The following is a 20,741-nucleotide window of genomic DNA, read 5'->3' on the forward strand; positions in this document are numbered from 1 at the left end:
CTTATATATACTAAAGAAACACAGGGTGCTAAAACCACTTCTTTATTGTAGACTATACATATAAGGAACTGAGAAGATAATCTTGGAATCCACATGCTTTTCAGAAACTAAAAATATTCAATTCATGAAGGAGAGGAAAACCATGTCCAGCTATGCCTAGGCCTCAGTACACCATATCAGAATTAAACACATTTTCGGGGAAGTATAAAAAAACAACCAATGGAGAGAAAACAAAAAAGAACATGATTGTGCCCTTTCAAAATATTCAAACCCTTGGTAAAATGCTAAAAAAATTTTTTTTAAACTTGAAATTAATTTTTCTATTCTAAAGGGAATTTTAAAAATAAACAACTTGAATTTTTGATATATGGATTCAATAAATTCATTTTTCTCTGAGGAATAACCCAAGTCCATTATTTATAGAATCACATTAGAACACAAGAAATAAAGGGGAAAGATTGCAAGAGTGAGAGAAAAAGAGAAGGACTTAGAGGACAGGAGGGCAAGGAGAGAGGAAGGGAAGGACAAGAAGTGAGGGAAGGGGAAATATTGGGAGAAATTGGGAAAGAGAGAAACAGAAAAGCCTAGTGCTTTGTGTATCAAACAACTTAAAATAATGCCAGCAAAAAATTTAAATGACCACTAGACACTCTCTTCTTTGGTATACTTTGAAAAATCTCAGTCACTGTATTTGATTTGCCACATCCAACATACTAAGCTGAAGATCAAGGAGACCAACTAATTTTGCAGGTGATAGTGGTTTTAGCTCTATCTCAATATGCAACTGATTAATCTACTCTAGTAATCTTGAAATTCTATGTCAACAATGATTTAAGGCCCAAGTTACCTTTTCCTCTGCAGAAGGCACTTCAAGAATCATAAGAGAAACTGGGTCTTCTATCAACACCATCTTATTAACACTCAGGACTAATTTTTAAGTCCTTCAAACCCTATCTGGTGCAGAATTGTAAAAGAGACTTCTAAAGGGCCAGATTTGCTGATCCACCATGGCTCCCAGCATTCTCTGGAGCATAAGCACACATCAAAGCCAACAACCCAGCCCCTCATCTGATTCTCAGTATAAGAAAAACGCATTTAATACTTTAATCCTCATTTAGACTCTTTCCTTAATTCTCTTCATCATACCTGACATCATCACTTCTTGCATAGGTTTTATTTGTGCAAAATGCCTGAAGGAGAGGTCTGAACTTCACATAGGACTCTGAGGCTGGAACAAGGTGGGCACTTAGCTGTTCCTAAGCAGTAGGTAACCAAGGACCTGAGAACCATGTGATCACCCCGTTAGAGGGAGCAATGACTCATTGGTAGGCCATCTGCATGGGAGAAAAGCTACAGCAGAAGGCTCCCTGCCAGAGAGCCAGTGGGAGGTGGCATTTGCCAAAGGAACGGGCTAACAGCTGCCTGCCCCATTAAGACAAAGTCTCATGAGATCTTCCTACCCTGATAAGGAGAAACTGCAAACATAAAAATATGCCAAAAGAGTCATTAGAATACCTAGCAAACAAAATATTCATACACAAACTGATTTAGGAATGATGAACACTTAAAAGCTACTTAAAATCATGCACTCAAATCAGGAAGAAGATGCAAATGGATCTGCCTTTCGATCCTTGGTGGCTCAGAAAATTTGGTAGAGATATCCTCCAACTTCATGAACTACTGTTGATGAACAATTTTACAAGTCCTAAAACAGAACATTGAACCAACTTAAAGGAATCCTTGGCCCCAGCTATATACCTTCAGCATAAAGATTTTAGAAGTATTAAGAAACAGCAAAACAAATAGAAGCAGAATGTTTTAAAGCCAATAAAACCTTAAATGTGAATTATCTGTTGATTAGGGTTTTTTTACTTTTTGGCCAAGAACCCAGACTGAGACTATCACAAGGAAGCACCATTTATAATAATTGAAAAGATCTTTGTCTTTTAAAAGTTTCAAAATCTACCAGAGTTCAAATATCTCAGTCATCCTTCAGGGGCTAGTTAAGTCAAACCTAGCCCACCCACAGCTTAGTCCCCAAGCCTATGGCACGTCCAGGTCCCCACTTCCTGTACTTCCAAGCTCCCATGGGCTTTAGCTCCATCCCTGAGAAATTCCAGCGGGGCCTCAAAACTCTGCTCATTCTTATACAGCTCAGGTCCACCGTCTCCATCTTGTCATGAACAACACTGTCCACCAGACCTCTCTGTTACGTTCTGTGGGAATATTGCTCCCAGTATACAAATTTCTCTGATGTCCTAATGCTTTCTGCAGATATGAAGACAAACTTCACTTTCAGTTCATAGTCTCAGACCGTAAATGGGCTGTCAATGCTTCCAAGAAATCCTTCCTGTTCTCCAAAACTATTCAACTTCCTTCTCTATTCAGCTCCCATATAACCCTCCCTACCCTCACTCAGAAATCTCATAACGCACTGAGAAAAGTGAAGCCATCAAATCTATTAAACTATCTGCTTTTCATTAAAAAACAAATTTATTAAAACTAGTGATGTGAAAAGGCAGCATTTTAAAAAATCATTTAAAATTTTAAAAAAATTTTAATTATGGTTGACATACAGGATTTTTAGTTTCAATTGTACAACACAGTAACTAGAAATTTATGTAACTTACAAAGTGGTCATCCTGATAAGCCTAGCACCTGACTGACAGCATACACAGTTATTACAACATTATTGACTATATTCCCTATTAAAAATCAAATTTCTTATTTTGAGACAAGTACAGATTCACATGCAGATCATACAGGCAGATCCCAGGTATCCTTTATCCAGTTTTCCTCGGTGGTAAAATCTTGCAAAACTATAGTACATTATCTCAACCAGGGTAATAACAGAGATATGGTAAGTTATAGAACCTTTCCATCCCCACAGAATCCCTCGAGTTGTCCATTTATAATCACCCCTACTTCCTTCCCACCTCCCCCTCCTTAAATCCTGGCAACCACTAATTAGTTCTCTACTTCTATAATTCTGTCATTCCAAGAATGTTATTTACAAATAGAATTATATATAGTATGTAATTTCCTGGGATCAGCTTTTTTTCACTCAGCATAATTCTCTGCAGATTCATGTGCATCAACAGTTCATTCCTTTTTATTGCTGAGGACTATTCCATGGTATAGATGTATCCAAACCACCTGCTTCTGCATTCATATTCTCCTGTTTCAATGAAGTGTCCCTCCTCCTATAAAAGGCCAACCCTTTTACCTGTGCTCTGGTCTCCCTACCTGGTTTCCCCAAAGCACTTCACTTCTTTACCTATCACCTCTTTCCTCTGGGTCATCAACACCTTACAAACATGCCTGCGAGGCTCCCGTACCACTAAGATGGCTTCCTCTGACCCCTCATGCCCTTCCAGCTCACACCCTATTTCTCTAGTCCCTTTCACAGCACAACCTCTCAAAAGAGCTCTATCTACGCTCTTACCCATGAACGCAATAGCTCTAATTCCTTAATTACCATTTGTTTTTAACCTACTCTTCTCTAGCTTCCTTTCACACACCACTACTCTCCCCAAGGTTACCAGTGACCATACTGTTGAACCCAGGGACAAGTTCTTGTTCCTATTTCACTCTCGGACGGAGCCAATTCTTTCCTTTTCAAAATACAATTCTTTCCACTTCTGATTCCACAGTCCTACGTGATGTATCTATTTAATATATCTTATAGGCAGTTCAAATTTAACATACTGAAAACTGAATTAATCATGTCCTATTTCTTTATTAAAACCTATTTCTCTCTGGGTTGATTTAGTAAGTACCATGTTGCCCCTGCCTCTCGTATAGTTGGACTCAGAGGCAACAGCCCGGCAGGGACCACACTAGTGCCCTTGCACCAGCACCAGCCCTGCATTGGTCTGTAACCACGTGAAAGATCTTGCCAAAATGATGTGAATGGAAATGAGGTATGTCTTTTCCAGGCTGGGACTTTTAAGAAGTTGAAAAGATTTTTCCTCTCTCTCTTTCCACTTCTGCCAGCTGGAAACAGAGGATCTCAAGGCCATAAAGAAAAGCAAAACCAAAATATGGAAGGAGTGTGGTCCCTCATGCCCTATGAAGAAGAGAGTTGCCTGCTAAACCCAAAATACTTACATGAGCAAGAACTAGACTACTGTGTGTTAAGCCATCGATATTTTTTTGGTTTGCTTGTTAAAACAACAGGCCATTTTTACACAGGCATTATTTTGATACTATTAAAAAAGTGAAGAAATCTAGAGAACATGGGGGATATTTAGGTGAAATATCTACTAAATAGAAGGCTACCCATAAAATAGTCACAATTTATACAAATTTGCTTAATCTGAACTCTTTTAGACTCGTGCACTAAGCTATGGAGGCTTTTAGGGTGAGAAATCTGTTAAGCTCTGCAGGGCACTCAAACGCTAGGTCTTCCAGGTTAATTTTAAAGGAAAGAATGTATTCTGAATTACATTGTTTTTCCTTTCCCTATTGAAGTAAAATTCACCTTTAATTCCTTAATTACCATTTAGTAATGCCTTCTTTTAAATTTTGAGCTGTTATTCCAAACTGATTTTCTTAGTCCAAGAGAGAAAAATTTTTCAATTTTTCCCCTAAGATAGAATACCAGGATTCTAGCTTACAATGCCTACAAAGTTGATTTCTTATTATTATGTGCAAGCTATACACACATCTATAGAGTCCACTTAGTTTCACATTCCAAACAGCGCAAACATGTTTTGAAAAATACAACTCTCTTCATGAGGAAAAGAAGCCTTCCTTTTCTGACTGTTCGGGCTGTAACATACATACATCACAGCTGTGGAAAGCAGGGCTAGGATTCAGGGCATCATTTGCATATCAAGAAGCCAGGACTCAAGATCCTGAGGTTCTGCCCTTCATTCTGCAGCTTCCTTGCTGTGAACTGTCAGGCACATTACCACATAGCCCAGCCCAGACTGTAAGGGTCTGTCTGTATAATGATTAGAATTTTGCTCCCTTCCTCATCAGGGGGCTCCAAAGCTCAGTCAATGTTTACAGGATGCTTCTGGGTATCTATTTAGCAAGCTGCAGGCCATGAAGGCAGAAAACACCCTCAGCCGACAACAAAAATATATGTGTGTATGTATAAAAGCAATGATGAGCATAGTAAACTCTGGGTCTGTCGTTTAAATGCCGGTCCTGCAAAAAAGGTACGGGTTACTTTTTCCTTTAATATTATACCCTCGAATGATTCAAAACTTTAGCTAAGGAAGAAAATGTCAAAAGTGCAACATTGGGTGTGTATGCATGGTGGAATTATGGGCTTTTTTCTTTATAGTGCTATGTATTTTTGAAATTATATACATTGAATACATATTACTTAGCATTAAAAAAACAAGTAAATGTCAATATTTTATTGTAAAAGATGAGAGAGAGAGAGAGAGAGAGAGAGAGAGAGAGAGAGAGAGAGAGAGAACACGACAGAGAGACACAGAGTGCCTATCTCTGATAGAGGAAGTATTTATTCCAATTCTTCATTCCCCTCTAGTAGCATTATATACACACATACACACACACACACACACACACACACACACACACACACACACATATCCTGATGAGGTATCATGGTCAGTGGAGTGTGAGTGATCCACCTATTGACCCTGGGCTTGACTATGTGCCTTGCTTTGGCCAATAGAATGTTAGCAGATATGATGCCAGCAGAGGCTTGAAATGTGCCTGTGTAGGTGGACATGCACTCTCATGCTCCTGTCTTTTAGCAGGAAAACAGGATGCCTTGAGTAGCTGCTGGTCCAGGGAAGACAGACATGTTGAACAGATCTGAACCCGAACTTCAACCTAGAACCAATCCCAGCAGAACCCAGGCTAAATCATTCAAAACCCAGCTGATCTGCAGCCATATTTGTTGTTGTCCGCCACTGACATTTTGTTGTTAGACAGCATTATTGTCGCCCACCGAAACACTACTAAATGCCACAAAAAAATCAGGGGCAAAAAAAAATGTACCATAAATTGAATTGCTATGTGTAAAAAAGGACATAGCATCCTTCACACACCCATTTATAAAGGGAATCCAGTCAATCATCGTCCCAGTTTGAGAAAGCTGTTTGACAGGGATTGTTGTTCTTTTATTAAATACACAATTATTTACAGTTATAGTAAATCTTATGAAGAGATACTTTGAGACAATTCAATGATTGCATTTCATATTAAAAATAAACTGAGCCACTTTCAATGTTAAAACATATTCTTTTACAACATGATTTTAAATGTTTATGATTATTTTCCATTTTATGTGTATACCATAATATGTTTAACCAATATTCTTTTGCCAGTCGTTTAGATGATATGCAACTTTTATTATTTCAAATGATGCTGCTCTAAATATAACTAGGGTTAATTTTCTGCACATATTCATGACTATTTTCCTTATAATGGAATCTGAAAAAAGTATTTCTGGGTTAACAAATGCATACATTTTAATGTATTTTTATTTTAACGCGTATTAATTGCCTAGTTTTAATTTACTTTTGTAATTAAAGGACCATGAGACCTACAGATTGAGTCAGCCCCAGATCCCAGCTGAGCAAAAGTTTTTCCCACCTAGGATTCACTACAATAATCCTACTGGAATTTATTGAAAAAATAATGGGTGCTTCCTGTGCTAGAAACAGTGTAGTGGTTACAAGCGTGGACTCTGGAGCCACAAGGCCTGGGTTCAGATCTTGGCTCTGCTGTTTTGAGTGTCATGATCTTGTGCAGTTTACTCATTCTGTGCCTCAGTGTTCTCATCTATAAAACAGGGAAAAAAGTGTCTCCCTCCTAAGTACATAGAGATGTTCTAAGGATTAAGTCAGTCAGTAATTTTGACTCCACAAAAATAGTGCCTGTCACATAGTAAGTTCTTAATGTTAGCTGTAATTCTTGTTAGAGATAAATAGATAAAAAGATCACAGATCTTCCTCTCAGAGAGTTAAGAGTTTAGTGAAACTTACAAAGGAAAACTAGATGGCAAAATTTTCGAACTGTAAACTAACCCTTCACAATTACTTTGTTTTAAAAAAAGGAGTAGAAAAGATCTTTGATTAAAACAGAAAAGTAATAGGAAGGTCTTTCAGTTGCAGAATATATCAAGGGCAAACTTTTGATAGCAAAATCAGTTTGACTTAAGTTAGCAACAGGATATATCCCAAGGAAAGATCATATGTGATTATTTAAAGTTGCCTAAAACTAGTGGAAACCATGTTTTTTAAAAATTAGAGATGATGCTTTCTTCTCCAATACCTGATCATCTAATACCTGACACTAGCAAAGTACCTGACACAAAGTGGAAACTCAGCTGATAGGGTTCCATACTGATGTTCACAAGCCAAACTTTTTTATCAACTGCAAATACCCAAATTCAATTAGTCATGCACATAACACTAATAGCCACCCATCACTGGGCTAAGTGCTTTGCATATATTATTTCATTAAATCCTCAGGCATCTAGAGGGCCAATAAAGAATGTCTTTTTATATGCCAATAAATTTTCAAGCAACTGTTTTTAAAAACAAGCTGATGTCCAAGAGATTTTTTAAGCGCTTCCAAATAGTACTGAACATTTTTTTTTATTATTATCCCACCAAAAACTTAATTAGCTAAGATAAATGTATAGCAAGCTAAAGGGTCTAAGTATAGGATTGCTAAAGCTGTTGAGATTATGAAATGAGAATCAAGTCTAGCTTTTTTTTTAAGCCAAAGACCAATTTTGTGTTTCAGGTTATAGATCTGTATCGAGAGCTATATATATGCATTGTTTTAAAGCTTTAAGTAAACTGCTTTAGCAAAAATTGGAGAGAATCATTCTTGCCCCTCTTATTGGTCAAAAATAAATAAGTAAATTTCTTAAGTGAAATTAACAAGCACAGGGGGAGATTTTTAACTTTTCAGATTTAATTTCTCAACTGTAAAATAAGGCTTAGCCCAAATAATCTTTAAGATCTCTCTCTTAAAAAAGGAAATAGTCTGTATCTCTAAAGGGACAAGAAAGGAAAATGAACCAACAAACATTAAAACATCAGCAAAACTAAGTGTGAACATTTGCCTTAAACTTAGTGAAGTGCAGCAATTTTTAATGAATTTCTTCCCCTTGGCCTGAGGTCCATTCCAGCAGTACACCAAGTGATGATGTGGCAGAGGCGTTTCTGTGCCCAGAATTTTCATTTCCAAAAATTCAAAATTCATAATTCTCCGATAAAATGTGAATAACTCAACTTATTTTCCAGGCTGAGGCTGTCATATATAGGGAAAATTTTGTTTTGAGGTTTAAAAGACAATAAAGTTTCTACAGGAAATATTTAAAGGAAAAAACAATAAATGAAATACATTTAAAGTTAAGTTTAATGACATCAAATTTACATGATAAATTATTTATTTAAAAAAAAAAAACCCATGTTGCTTAATTAGGCTATCTTTCAAGTCAATAAAAGTAATTTGTGGGTTTTCTGGATTCGAAAATTTTTCAAATTAATTTTAACATGATTTTTAAAAATGGGTGAAAGATATGAACAGACATTTCATAAGACATATGAATGTCCAATAGGCACATGAAAAAATGTTTGACATCATTTAGTCATCAAGAAAATACAAATTAAAACCATGATGTGGTATAACTACCTATTAAAATGGCTAAATTTAAAAAGACTGGCAATACCACAAGTTAGCAAAGATATAGAACAATTAGATCACTCACTGGTTGTTGGTGGGGATATAAAATGTCACAGTTTTGAAAACAGTTTAGCAGATCCTTATAAAACGCAATATATACTACTGATCCACACAACAACATGGATGAATCCTAAAAACATTATAGTGAGCAAATAAAGCCAGGTATAAAAGAGCCAGGTACAATAATGTACTGTGTGATTCCATAAATATAACATTCTTAAAATAAATTTCATCCATAGTGACGAAAAGCAGACTGATAGTTGCCGGGGCCAGGGATTTGAGGGTGGGGTAGGAAATGACTAGGAAGGGGCACAGGGAACATTTTATATCTTGATTTTGTTGAGTGTTAAGACTGCATATGAATTTGTCAAAACTCATCCACACATGTACTTACAATGAGTACATTTTTGTATGTAAATTATACTTCAATAAAGTTTACTAATAAAATCCTCACTTTATCTGCTCTTTAGATTGGACTGGATTTTACCAAATGGTCTGCAAAAGGGCAGGCCCATTCTTAAACTGATCTTAACTTCACAGAGGCTCAGGCCCTCTAGTGTATAAACTCAGTCCCTCCTCTTACATACGCCACTCACGACTCACCTGTCAGAGCCCCTCCGAGGCTCCCCCGCCGTAGCTGTCGTCCATCCTCGCTCAACTGTCTTTTAAACTTCAATGACTTTCCAGGGCCAGAAGCCACATCTGGGTTGCTGCACTTCCGACATGGCATTGGTGGAGGGGATAATATATGGTCAAGCTGCAGAGACAAGGACAGAGTTGTCACTCTCTGGAGACACAACCAGAATGCAAGACCAACCAGTCACACTTTCCTCCTCCTTTTTCCTTCTCCAAACCCCTCTTTCCCAACCCTGTTGTTAATTTGGCTAGTTTGGAAAATTTAGGATTTCGCTGTTGTGTCTTCCATCTGACAGAGAGTCCAGCTTGCTGCAAAATCTCACTAAAAGGGTTTTTCAAGATGTAGGTCACAACAGACTAGTAAGTCATGAAATCAAGTTTAGTAAATTGTGATCGGTATTTTTAATGCAATAGAACAGAAATTATCAGTGTCCAATGCAGGAAGGGGAAGTATAGCTTTATGAAATTTTTGACCAAGTTTTACATGTATATGTATGTGTCCTGAGTCACTATGCAAAATTTGTCTTTCTATGGGCCATGACACCCCTCCCCACCGCAAATAAGAATACTGCTCTATCTTGAGTCAATAGATCACTTCTTAGTTGTTCACAAAAGAAAATTCACAAGCTTTTGGTGCTCACAGATAGACACAGGGGAGGGAAATTTCTAAGCACCATAGCCCATAATGGAAATCAATACATCCCTATATCACTTTATAGCTTAAAAAAAAAAAAAAAAAAAAAACCTGTCACAAGTATCAGAAAAACCAAAGTCACTTCAAGAGACAGTTTTCTACAAAAGAATCCCCTGTGTCACAACACTTACTTCAATATCTGTCCTGCTTTTATAAGAAAACCTTTCATACTTGTATAAGGTCATATCTTCTAAAATGTTCACCTTCAGGTATGCATACATATATGTATATGTATATATGTCTAGTTATTATGAACAGAAATATTTAGTGCATAGATACATATCTAGATAATTATTAAGACATAAAAAGTACAAAAGATATTCATGTAAATTTAAATTGCCACAGAAAAGGGCCAACTTTATAGAAATTTAAGAACATAAGAATTGGGAAATACTGCTCAAGGCCATGCATTTTTAAGGATGCTTCATTGAGTTATGTTTTGTTTTCATGGCAGAGAGATGGTCATCTGGTTATATTTGCTCAGCTATTACATGTCAACTTTCTCTTGAGCTCAACTGTATTCATCAGTAATGTGTAACAGCTGTATTTCAAGCACTTGTCAATAAGCACTATCTCAAATTCATTGCCCAGCAGTATTTTACCATATTTCATTGCCATTTTGTATTTTACTGAGAAGTCTTCAAAAAGCAGTGTACCTAGTCCAGGATCAAGCCAGAACAGTAGGGGAAAGGGATTCCAGATGGTACTTTTGGAAGGTAATAGTTGAGGTTGCTGTTCCTTACATGAGTGTCCTACTTAAGAGGGCCTCCGAGGATGGATTTCTATCTAATTTTAGACATTTTACCTGTAAACCCTATGGACAATGAGTTCTAGCAAGGGAACCCTGGATAATGACACATCGGCTACTAGAAAATGCAGAACCCAGGCAGTGGTCAGAATGCAGTCACATCATCATACCCTGTAAAGTTCTTTTTCCTCCTTTTTGGTTTCGTTTTATATCTTCACTCCAATTTTTTTCTGCCAATTTTTTCTGAACAATTTCAGATAAAAATTTGCAACAACAGAAAAGTTGTAAGAATAGTATAATGAACACCCATATTCCCTTTACCAATGGTGAATTTTTAACTTTCTGCCATACTGCTTTTGCTGTCTCTTCTTCAATTTTTCTGCCTCTGCTCCAAACACACAGAGCTTGTTGTGGACATTATGGATCTTTACCCCTAAATACTTCAGCATGCCTCTTCTAAGAACAAGGATGTTCTCTTGAGTTCTCCTACCCTATATTCTATGTATTCTTATACGGTGTCTCAAATCTTTTGTTATCAAGGTGAAGTACAAATACTAGGAAAAATATAAAATAAGAGTATACCATGTAGACTTAATATTAAACATTTGCTCTTTTACATTAAAAACTTGCAGCCACAAGGTGGCAATGTGTTCTAGACATTCAGCAAAATGTTCCATAATAGCTATTAGTCCTATAAATGCACCAAGAACCCCTCAGAGCAATCAAGTGAGTTAAGGTCCATTCTACATATTTTCTCTTGATTACCAGTAGCAGCTGCATAAAATACAAATATTTATTGTTTAAGGTTCATCGGTTCATCAAGTTCTACTTATTTTTCACCTGAAGTTATAATGTTCAGCTTGCAGAATTACAATTAATTACTCTAGGGAAGATTGTTATATCACAAATTAACAGAGGGTGGAAAAATAAGCAGAGGAAAGAAGATGATTCCTAGCTAGGAATTACGTGCTTTCCTTACATATTTCCAACAAAGCCATACAAAATATGAAACAAATGTAGAAGAAAGAGAAGGCTATCAAGGAGAAAGTATTGGAAAATATAAAAAGAATACCTATTTTATCACATATATATAACCCTTAGTTATTAATAAGCCAGGGTTTTTCACCAGAATCACAATCCCAAGAGCAGAGCATTATTTTAAATCTGGGGAAACTGAGGAAGTGAGTGTGAGGGGCTGCCAATGTTCCAAAAACAATGCAAGAAGGAAAAGCTACCAGCAGAGTTCAGTGTTCCAGGACCCCATTTCTTTCCTCACATCGAATCGCTCCCAGCAGGGCTCTCTCTAAATAGATCATTTTTCCAAATCTGCTATGTTATCAGTGGCTCTACTTTTCTTTCCACAATTAGTCAAAGCTTCTCAGAATGCTTCACTGCACCCCTGCAATTTATTTGTCATTTTTTTTCTTGATTCAAACACTCATGATCCCTTGAAAAACATTTCATCACACCCTAGAGTTCATGGTAGACATCAAACATGTCACTCTGGATACCACCATTTAAATGATTTCACTTTAATCTTTTCCAACTTTTCCAAATTCCCAAAGTCTTTCAACTACAAGGAACTCAACTAAAGACAGAGGTTGTGTTTAACCTTTCAAATATTCAAGGGTATCCAGGTCTGAGCTTGCCATTCTGGATTCAAATACTTCTAATTTTGCTCACTAAGCAGACAGCAAACTCCTAGAGAGCCAGACCTGACTCCCTTTTCACCTACTTACCTGGCACACTAGTAGCCACAAAGTTTCCCGGATGGGAACACATTCACCAGATTTATGTCCTTACTTCATTCACCAATAGCACGTATTGATTTTTGGTGGACTAGATTTACTCAAAATTTTCTATATTAGTTTCCTGTAGTTCTAAGAACCACAAAACCATTATTAAATTTAGATGTCAGACAGGTAGGAAACTAACAATACCACTTACTTGTGAGTGATATACAACTGTTCTTGCAAGCTGTTTATCACAGGAAACATATAAGCATCTTAGAGAACAAAAGCTGTACAGCCACTATAAATCTGATGTAGATTTGAGGGAAAGTTTCCAAAATCAGCGGTCCTATAGAAATGCTAATCACCAGAATTCTACATCTATATATTCTTTATATTTATCATCTCTACCAATTGTTTTCTGTTTTACAAATTATCAGGCTGAGAAAAACAGAAAAATTCTCCATGATTACACTGTGGCTTCTGCCATCAGTGAAGATGTATGAAAATTAAAGACATATTATTCGCAAACTGGATCTTATTTTGTTCTGTATCTCTACCATAACCACTATCTCCAAACACAGACCATAGGTTTCTTCTTCTATGGTTATATCCCCTAGTAATGCCATCCACCTCTTTCTTAAAAGACATACTATTACTCTCAATGAATATTGAATTTGCAGCTTTCCTAACTGACACAGTTTTCTCTAATCCCATCCCCACTTTCACGCCCAAGCACATGAGTTCTCTATAGTTCCTAAATAATAACAATGATCATATGAACACAAAGAGGTTTTTCCAATTTCAGTTAATGGTAACTCTATTATTCTAGATACTCACAACACAAACCTTATAGTTTTTTAAAACTTCTCTTCTACTCCATTTCCAATTGGCAGAGCCTCTAACTCAACCTTCAAGATATATCAAGAATCCAATCAGCTCACCATTTCTATTGCTACCACTCTTGTTCTTGCCTTCCAGATATCTCTTGCAGTAGCCTTCAAACAGGTCTCTCTGCCTCCATCCTAGTTTCAGCAGTACAGCCACTGACCCTTTTGAAACACAAGGCAGATGCTCCAAATCCTCTGTTGGATTCTCCTTTACCCAGAACAAAACTCAAATTTTTGACAATGCTCTATAAGGCCCTACCACCTCTCTGATCCCTACCCTGACTACTCCATTCAATCTGCCTTGGTCTGCTGCCAAACCTCAGATGTCCCAGGCAGCTTCCCACCCAGGACCTTTACACTGATCTTTTCTTCTGCCTGGCATGCAATCCAGATATTAGCTAGTGTGCTTCCTCCATCCTCAAGGTCTCTATTCCCATGTTATTCTTTCAGGGGGCCTTCTCTAAATGCCCCATGTAAAACAGCATGCCTACCACTTTATTCCCTTTTCTATTTTTCTTCATAGTATCTCTCACCACATGATGTGTTAGATCTTTTATATTTGTTTATTATCTTCCTTCCTTTATCAGAATGTAAGTTACAAAAAAAAAAAAATTATATACTAGTCTGTTTTGTCCAAGGCTCTATTTTATCTACTGCTCTACATGAAAGGCTCCCTGTAAATATTTGTTGAAAGAACAAATGATTTGCAAATCTCTGATGTTTAGTTAAAAATATAACAACAGATAAAAAAAAAAGAACACATGCAATAAAGGGTTTTAACTGTTAGAAAAATCAGAAACTTGTATTAAATGTTACTCAAGGTAAAAATGCTAAAGTGAAACCTACAGCATTTTGACAAAATTGAAGACTTTGTATAATAAAAGAGATCCTGGAGTGACATTTTTTCAAAGAATCTTTTCCACATACAAACTAATATGCTAATTTTTTTTAACACAGTTACCTCGGAAGGTGATTCCTAAATAATGAATTATTCGACCTTTTAACTATGTCTTAAACTAGCATGTTCGCTTGTGTCTATCAATTCAAGCCTTTTCCTACCCCCATTCCTCCTTTCTGTAATTCTTCACTTATTTCCAAGATGTAGTACTAGCATTTTAAAAACCCATGCAGAATGCATGTGCCCTAAGGCCAAAGTTCATTAGTTCAAAGGGATCACCAAAGTCATCCGCATACATAATGGAGGCTCACCAGTAAAGCCATTTTTTGCTTCAAAAAAGAGAGCGAGAAAGAGACTGACTAGTAATATAGGGTTACAAAGAGATTGTTCAGTTATTCCGTTTCTTGATTTTAAATATTCTAAAATATAGATGTGAAAATATAGGAATAATTATAAAATGGCATAGACTACATTTATAATCTGAATTAACTGCTCTATCACTTCCATCCAAACAGGATTCAGACTGGCAACTTGAAATAATTTTATTTAAAATTGGATTTTATTTACTTTTAAACTAAAGGCTATAAACAATATTTTAAAATTTGATAGAATATTGCTCTATAGTTAAAACAGTCATTACTAGATTCGCAGTAATTCCATCCATGGTGGTTAGGAACACCAACACTTACTATTCTATTACTATACTATCATTTTACTATTTCTATTCCTGTTTCCTCATTCACAAAATGTTATTAATCATACTACCTATCTCTTGAAGTTGTTGTAATGATTAAAAAAATTCATATGTGTACAGCACTTAAAACAGTACATAGAACACAGTAAATACACAATAAATGTTAGTGGCGGTGGTTATTAACATTCCCATATAGCAAGTCACCTCATTCACAAACATCTCTGCATGTATACGTCATCATAAATGCCTTTCAAGAAAATTAAAATAATTATAATTTTACTGAGTTGTCTTTTTTCCTTTATGGCTCAAGTGAGAATGTGGTTATATTTGCTTTAAAATCATTCCTGGTTATAATTTTCATGCCATGCTTGGGAGCATGAACTCCTGGGGCTCGATCACCCATTGGTACCAGATTTCCAGTGAGCATGAGGCAGAGGGAGAAGCCCAGTGCCATGCCTTGGGCAAGCCACTTACTTCCTCTCTGAGGTACAAACCTCATAGGTGGTAAGGATGCAGAGGGCTGATGGATGTAAAAGGCTCAACATAGTGCTCAGCACACCTAAGCACTCAATACCATTTGTTGATAACTCTCATCATACCTCAAGTCACCCCCTCTCTTAGCCTTAACTAACACTTCATGATCTCACCACTGCCTAGAGAATACGCAACCTTCACACCCCACCATCTTGAAACCTCGCCTGACTCAGTCAGACACTGAGAGAGCTACAGTACTGAGCCACATTGGACTGGGGCCCATTTAATTGATTTTGCTGACATTCATTTTAGATCATGCCACCCAGAATGCATGCTTCCATTTAATGATACTACAAGAAATAGCCCTATAAATCCTGCCACTCTCTTCTATAAAGCTATAAGGAAGGACCTATATTAAACAGTGTCCTCCTTATCAAGACTCATCTCTTTATAAAAATATTTATTAAGTGACTGCGTGCCAGATATTCCTCCAGGCACAGCAGTGAACAAAACAAATTCCCTTCTCACCAGAAGCTTCATTCTTATTGGGGAGACAGAAACCTGGAGAAAATGCTGTCAGTTCTTCAATCTAGAAATAGTTGTGCTTCTGCTGAGTTATGGTATGGTTTTACCTGGGAACTCCATGAACCACATAAATAATCATAGTTCTCTAATTCACCTAGTAGAAATTACAGGGCAAAGCCTGCAGTCTATCACTTTCATGTGTGGCATGTCCAGTCTCTCAAGACTTCATAGATCTAGCTGCTGCACTAACCTCACTCTGGTTTCACCCTATCCTCTGCTATAAACTAAATGTTTGTGTCCCCATCCCCAAATTCATATTTTGAACCCTACCCCATAATGTGATGGTATTTGGAGGTAGGGCCTTTGGGAGGTGAGGTCATGAGGGTGGAAACTTTATAAAAGAGATGCCAGGGGTCTCCTTGAGCATTCTACTATTTACCATGACCAGGAAGGAAGCCCTCACCAGATACCAAATTTTCCAGTGCCCTGATCTTAGATTCCCAGCCTCTAGAACTGTGAGAAATAAATTTGTTGTTTATAAGCCACCTGGGCTGTGGGAGTTTGTTATAGTAGCTCAAACTAAGATACTCTCCATACCAGTGGTTTTCACTTCATGGTAATTTTGCCACCCAGAGGACATCTGGCCATGTTTGATACCATTTTGGTTGTCACATCTCAGCAGGGGATGCTACTGGTGTCCACTAGCTAGAGACCACAGATGCTACCAAATAATATACAATGCACAGGACAGCCCCCAACAACTATCTATTATCGATGCCGCTTACTTTTCTTTTGTCTATTTCTCCTATTTTAAGTTATTCATCTTGCTGACTTTTCTGTTATTGGAGGTCATCCTACAACCTTGAGGACAGAGGAAGAGCACAGATAGAATCTTAGCAAAAAGTGTTCATGTAAACAAGATTTGTTAAGCAAATAACTTCCTTAGCTGTTTATTGCAATTCACTTTCTCAGCGAATGTCCATGTTTTGAAAAATAATACATCAATATAAAGTATTTACACTAGAAGATGTACTAGATACCCATATAATTTTCCATCTTCGGTTTTGTAATTAATTCTTTAAATTACAAACATCAATTAGCAATATAACAAGTGATTCAGAAACATTCTGATATACATTATTAGATCAAGCTGCAATGGCATTCACTTAAACAGAGCTGCATCGCTAGTTTCATTTCTTAAGAGAATTGATTTTCTTTCTTCCCTTAAAGAGAAATATGTAAATTAGTACTTTGATAACACTAACTCATTCTTGTCTGTCAACCCAACTTCAAGAAAGTCAATTCTTTTACTTATGAACAGCTCTACACACACACACACACACACACACACACACACACACACACACACACACGTCCACCACCAGCAATATCATCACAGTCCCAAGGACAGAGCACCACACAGCAGGCATTTCATTGTTACTGTGATGTTTACATTAAGCAACAGTCTACAGATGTAAAAAATAATAATAAAGCTAATAGATTATAGTTTTCAAAACATTATATCACAGGTTTTAAAAACATAGAACTTCTCAAAGTTTAGTTTAAATGAAAACGACACTCAGACAATCTCAAAGAATAGATTTGATTTTGCATATGGATCACCTGTTTTCCTGTCACGTTAATATTCTAGAGGTTTCCCTGACCTTTATTTAGGCATCTAATCTATGCCTGGAGTCGTTTACTTATCTAAAGTCATTAAATTCCCCTGGTACCATCCTGTCCCCATTAGTGACATAAGTAAAGATTCTGACCATGTTTAACAAAGAAGGAGGGTACTGCGCTCTTCCCAGTCACTGTCCTTCCATTGAAAGTCAGAGGGGAAAACATGTCCACTTGCCCCTCTGGGAGAGAGAGTAGATTTGGATTGGTAGCATGATTATTCCTGTTTTACCAGTGAGAAAACAGAAAGCTTAACCCCTCCGAAAGTGCCAGCTCCGTAGGAGGTACAAAAAGACTCAAACCCAAGATTCCTAACTCCAGAGTCCATGCTCCTTACCCTGTTCCAAACTGTCTCCGTGAGAGGGCTTCCCAGTGGCGAAGCACATAATGCCCAGAAAAGTTAACCTTAACTCCCTCTTCCTTTCCCGGTCTAGGAAGACTCCCCAGAGAAGACTGGATCTTAGTTCCTGATATCAACCAATCTAAATGGTCTAGTTCAATCCTAATTGACTGACTACACATGGGTTTCTAGTACATCTACAGCTGAAATCCTTAAGTCAGAATTACACCACCACAAAACATTAGCAGTGGAAAGGACCTCAAAATCACCTGTAGTCCAATTTGCTGCTCTGTGATAGAGTGAAGCCCAGACAAGTCATGTCAGCTGCCTATATTTACAAAGATAGCTAGTACAAAATTGTAGGCCAGCACTCAAATTCCCAGGCCTACACTCTACTGCTTATCACACCTTGTTCCCTTACTCACTTTGTTTCCTGCCCGCCCCCAACACACGCACATTTGTATCCATCACTCTACTGTAATCTACTTGTATGATTTTTCTGTGGGTTTTTATTCACATATGCTCTTTCAACTCAGAGCTGTTTAAATAAGAAAAATAGTCAAATGTCTACTGTGGACTAGACATTGTGCTAAGGGCTGCAAATAGAGAACAGAATAAATACAGCATCATCCTCAGGGCACTTCTACCTGAAAGCAGGACACAGACACAAAAACCCAACCATGAAACAACATGGTAAATGCAAGGATAGACAGAATTAGGTATGGGGACCACAAAGGCTTTGAGCAGAGTTGTGGTCCAGCACCTATCTAACTTCTTTTCCTTGTGGTGTTGGCTGAACAATGCTGGTATTGCCTGAAATGTAGGAGGAGTTGACTTGCATTTACTCACCTAGATTATAGTACCCAGATGCCAGCCAGTTCAGAAAGGGACACAGAGTGGTATGTAAATACTTACTAATTTTCCTTCTGGCTTGGGGCTTTTCTAACTCATCCACTATGTCCTAAAGTGTAAGAGAGATAGAGCAGTTTCTCCCACCATCTGTACCTCATGGCATGACTGAGGCCTTTATGATCGTAACTGTCTTTCCCTCTTTAGGCATCAGCTATTTCACGAAGGGCCAGGAGCTCTAGGAGAAGTGCAGGGCATCATATCCCATTTCTCGCAGAGAACAGAAAGCAGTAGTAGAGAGAAGGAAGGCTGTGGTGTGAAGCAGGCCCTCAGCTAGGGTGCCATTCGGCCACTTATTAGCCATACAAAGGGGGCAAATTACAATTTCATCTTTACAATGAAGATAATTATGTTCTCTTCACAAGATCCTTGTGGATTAAGTTAACTAATCGATGGAAAGCTCCTAACAAGAGAAGATGCTCAAATGTTTATTCTCTTCCTCTTCCCTATCCTTTCTTAGCCTAGTTCATTTTATCAGAACCATAAAAGAAAATAATCAAAGGCTGAAACTTCTGTTCAATAACATCTGCAGAAGTTAAAAATAAACTTTATACAAGTTCCCGGGAAAAAACTTTGAAATATGCTCTGCTTTTAAAATAATGTTTAAGCTCTTGAACTGAACATACATATAAATTAACATTCATTTCATGGTTTTACATTAAGAGAAAATACGGGCTGTTTGAGCAAATCTCTCATGGATCGCAGGAGCAAACCGAACTGTGACCTAAGAGGCTAAATAAACGTTCTTAAGAAAAGCATTCCTAAGAATCATAAGTCATGAGTCTCAGCAGCTTAGGGTCCCACCTGGTTACAAAGGAAATGATTTGGGAGAATGGGAAAAACAATCATTGAGAAACTGGCAAATAGTTAGAGAACTAAAGGAAGGGCTCTGGGGATAGGGGTGGCGCAGGTATGTGCAAACTATTCTTCATCAGTTTGACTTCTTAAAGAGGGAAAAAATAACCAGAGAAGATGAAGGGAATGGAGAAGGAAGAGAACGAAAGGACGGAGGGAGAAAGGACAGGAAGAAGAAGAGGGTAAGAGGTGGAAGTGATGGACAAGAGCTATTCGGGGAAGTTAATGCTCCCCTCGGCTCTGGTCGCCGCACCATCTCGCCCTTCCACTGTGCGTTGTGTCCTAACACAGAGCCTAAGACCGATCTTCTCTCTCAGCGAAAATATCAAATAATAAACAAAGAGACCCTTGGCCAGCCGTCAGACCTAGGCTCTTCCTACCCTATCTCTAGCTTTGTGCAGACAGCACTGGCACTGCCGCCCAGCTACAGACCACAGCTTGATGTCACTGTGGTATCTGGTCTGGGCTGCAGACCACCTGGACAGGTGGAATGAGGCTTCATTGGACCAGCTTCCTTTTTCACTCTCCATGTTTGGACCACATCCTCTACTTCCTCCTCCCCCAACACCACATAAGCCTCCTAAGGTTACCTCCAAAACAAATCACAGAGCTGTGGAGGACTCACTGATGCAGGAAGCAGCATGCGAGAGGAGAAAGGAAACCAATATTTACAGAAGACCTCTGTGCCAGGCACTGATACAAACCCTCTGCAGCTTTATTCCTGGGAGATGCTGCTTAGTGAGAATATCAAAGTAGAAAAATATGACATCTTCCACATGGGGGTTTCTGCACCGCACAATGCAGGAACTGCTTAAGGAGTCTCTGCAGCAGACATGACATAAATTTAAGAGACAGCACGTTTAACCACCCTGGGTTCATCAAGATTAATCTTCATCCAGTGTCCTGAGACAAGGTACACAGCCACTTTTTGTTCTTTCCTACCTCAGACTAAGTTCTCTGGGGCCCTCATTTCGTCTCCT

The 20,741-nt window shown here is 37.8% G+C and overlaps 1 protein-coding gene across 9 annotated transcripts in view; it reads right to left on the minus strand.

Annotated features, from left to right (window-relative positions):
* MAST4 (microtubule associated serine/threonine kinase family member 4) overlaps positions 1–20,741 on the minus strand; it is a 509,369-nt gene that overhangs the window by 357,812 nt on the left and 130,816 nt on the right. For all 9 annotated transcript variants that reach the window (XM_016158121.2, XM_016158120.2, XM_016158119.2 and 6 more), the window contains exon 2: positions 9,292–9,445. In XM_016158121.2, coding sequence (XP_016013607.2) covers positions 9,292–9,445 — 154 coding nt within the window. The remainder of the gene's footprint in view (positions 1–9,291; positions 9,446–20,741) is intronic.

The sequence above is a fragment of the Rousettus aegyptiacus genome, unplaced genomic scaffold (assembly GCF_014176215.1).
Source record: "Rousettus aegyptiacus isolate mRouAeg1 unplaced genomic scaffold, mRouAeg1.p scaffold_m13_p_8, whole genome shotgun sequence".
Classification (NCBI taxonomy): Eukaryota; Metazoa; Chordata; class Mammalia; order Chiroptera; family Pteropodidae; genus Rousettus; species Rousettus aegyptiacus.